This window comes from Propithecus coquereli, unplaced genomic scaffold (assembly GCF_000956105.1).
Source record: "Propithecus coquereli isolate 6110/MARCELLA unplaced genomic scaffold, Pcoq_1.0 Scaffold292, whole genome shotgun sequence".
Taxonomy (NCBI): domain Eukaryota; kingdom Metazoa; phylum Chordata; class Mammalia; order Primates; family Indriidae; genus Propithecus; species Propithecus coquereli.
Window position 1 is genome coordinate 2,146,863 of NW_012148530.1, and position 2,879 is coordinate 2,149,741.

A 2,879-nucleotide genomic window follows, 5' to 3' on the forward strand; every position below is an offset into this window, starting at 1 on the left:
TTTGCATCTGTTTACAAGCATTTGCATATAAATATTCAATAGAAAAAGGTGGGCCATAATTTTGGTAAGGCAATATCTGAGCAAACCATAAAAAAAGCATTTTAACATCATTGCTCTATAGACCAACATCTGGGTGTAAAAAGAGAGAGAAAGGTCAACTCTTCTATTTTAGTAGAGCAATGGCCAGGAAGGACGCATGCGCCGTAGCTCAGAGCCCCTCCCTCGATCTATGCGGGGGTGGTCTCGCGGCCGACCGGCACTACAATTCCCAGCATGCTGAGCGGCGCAGGGACTGTAGGCGAGGAGTGAGAGAAAGGGGCTTGGGGGCTACTGGGCCAGTGAGGACAGCTTTTCCTTTTGAAGCGGTTTTGCACCTAGTTCCGCCTGAGTTGTCGGTTCATCAGCGGTCACGCACGGGCGGGAGGAGGAGTCGCGCCGGCGACAGGGACAGCAGCGACGGCGGCGGAGACAGCAGGAGCGGTGGTGCTGTCAGTTAGGCCGTCGGAGAAATGGGAGACCCGGGGCCGGAGGTGAGTAGTCGAGCGTTGGGCCTGGCGTTCTCAGGGTCGAGCCACGAAGAGTTTCGTGTTTTCTGCGGTCTGAGGCCTAAGTGCTCGGCCGCGGCCTCGGGGCGATACCTCTTGGGCGTCTTGGGTCGAGCCCAGCTTTCGGGCCTGGTGCGTGTCTGAGCGAGGAACCAGCAGCAACAATGGCCGCCCGGCCGTCCCCGACCCCCCGCACGGGCCCCGGCGTTCCTTGTTGCCGCCGCTCTGCCAGTGGGAGCGACATTTTAAGACAGGATTGCCCTTCGCAGTAATGAGCTTGCACCCCTCCTTCTGGAGTAGGTAGGGGAATTCTGAGAGGCTGGTGACTCGTTTTGAACGTTCGGTCTCTCTGCAGCTCCACGTACGCCGTGGCAAAATCGGGCTCCATCGAGTTCTGTTCTTAGTGGGATTTGCGTGGAATTGCCCTCGGTTAGTTTTCCTCGAGAGCCTTTGTTTTAATCGTTCCTTTTGGGGAAAAAAAAAATCTCTTCCTACAAGTACGTGGCTTAATAGATAAGCATGTTTTGGCTTATTTTTATAGATAATAGAATCTGCCCCTCCAACTGGGCCTGAGGCATCTGAATCAACAACAGAGGAAAATGAAGATGACATTCAGTTTGTTAGTGTAAGTAGCAAATGATAATCGGTTTTTCCCAGAGTGAAAGACTGGTAAGCCATTATGTAATTATACCTCACCTGGTCATTCATCATTCAGCAGATATTTGTGCATGTCTGATATGTACTAGACACTGTGGAGCATGGCTTAGGATTGGGAAGTTCACCCAAAAACGCATCTGAGCCACCACCATAGCCATCACAAAGAGGTTGGCCACACGGAGGTGTGGTGCACGTAATCAGGCCTCTCAGGCCTTCATTTAGAGCCATTTTATACTTAAGACAAAATTCTGGTCTCAGACTCTGTTTTGAACTGGGGCAAGTGTGTCTTCTAACAGATGACAAGGAGGAAAGGGCTACTTTTGATAAGGAAGGAGGTGGGAAACAAGTGTTGCAAGAGCTCAAAATCTTAGCATTATGTTGCTTCACAAGATGAAGGCAAATAGCTTGAAGACTTCACTAACCTCTGAGATTATTATCATTAGGCATAGTACAGCAGCAGTTGATGCTCTTAATGCAGAATCCTGCACCACCAGGAACATGCTATATTTTTCTGTTTATTCCCTGAGTTATTAATAATTGGCTCTAAGTATAAACAGGTGGATTCCTGGGCTCCACTCTAGAATTTTAAGGTGGGGGCAGCGTGTGGTGGCTACACACCTGTTAATTCTAGCTCATTGGGTGGTAGAGGTGGGAGGATCACTTGAGGCCAGGAGTTTGAGACCAGCCTGGGCAAAATAGCAAGACCCCATCTTTAAACAAAAATTGTTTTTAAATTAGCCAGATGTGGTGGTGCACTCCTATAGTCCTGCCTACTTAGGAGGCTGAGGTGGGAGTATTGCTTGAGCCCAGAAGTTGGATGTTATAGTGAACTATGATCCCACCACTGAAAAAAAAAAAATAATAATTTAAAGGTGGGTCCTAGTGATGTTCATTTTGGAACAAATCTGGGTGCATGTGGATCTCTGAACACACTTTGTAAAACATTGGTTTTAAAATCAGAAGGGAGTGTTACATTTTGGGATGATTTTCATCGTAACTGGTGAAGTTTTAGAAAGCCTCTGTTTGAAGTTGTGTCTCAAAATTTCCTCCCTAAACATTGTGGTGTTACTGTCATTGTTTGTTGTTTTTTTAGGTTTGTGTAAAAATTCTTTACAAGATCATTTTCTTGGTTTTTCCTCATTAATGGTGTGTGTAGTTCTCTGTTCTTGACACTGGAACCTTTATAAATATAGAGGGTACCAAGAGTGGTTGTATGCTGACTCTCCCTTCGCTGTTGTGATTAGTAAGTGATACAACTGTGGAAATTTACAAGCAATAATTTCTCTTTTTGTACTGGAAAACATTTGGAAAGAGGATTTCATGGGTTTTTAGGAAAAATAATCTTTCTGACTGTGGTATAAAGACTGGAATTATTGGGACACTATGGTCCTGATGGTGTTTTGTGCAACTATAAGTAGGAGTGACACACATTCTCATTATGATCTGTGTGTCTTTGAGAAACACAGAAGGAATCTACAAAATTAAGGTTAGAAAAATAAATAGGGCTGGGCGTGGTGGCTCACGCCTGTAATCCCAGCACTCTGGGAGGCCGAGGCTGGAGGATCGTTTGGGCTCGGGAGTTTGAGCTCAGGATATGCTTATTTCCTGAGCAAGAGCAAGACCCTGTCTCTACTAAAAAAATAGAAAGATATTAGCTGGAAAACTAAAAATACATAT

At 46.0% G+C, this 2,879-nt stretch overlaps 1 protein-coding gene across 3 annotated transcripts in view; it reads left to right on the top strand.

Moving 5' to 3' along the window:
* The first annotated feature begins 326 nt into the window (after positions 1-326).
* The window catches only part of KIAA1586 (KIAA1586 ortholog), a 9,080-nt gene continuing 6,527 nt past the window's right edge, over positions 327-2,879 (top strand). For 2 of the 3 annotated variants that reach the window (XM_012648717.1, XM_012648716.1), the window contains exons 1-2: positions 327-530; positions 1,087-1,170. In XM_012648717.1, coding sequence (XP_012504171.1) covers positions 510-530; positions 1,087-1,170 — 105 coding nt within the window. In that variant the 5' untranslated portion in view covers positions 327-509. Of the gene's footprint in view, positions 678-1,086; positions 1,171-2,879 lie in introns of all 3 variants that reach the window. The other variant, XM_012648715.1, reaches the window with a different exon arrangement.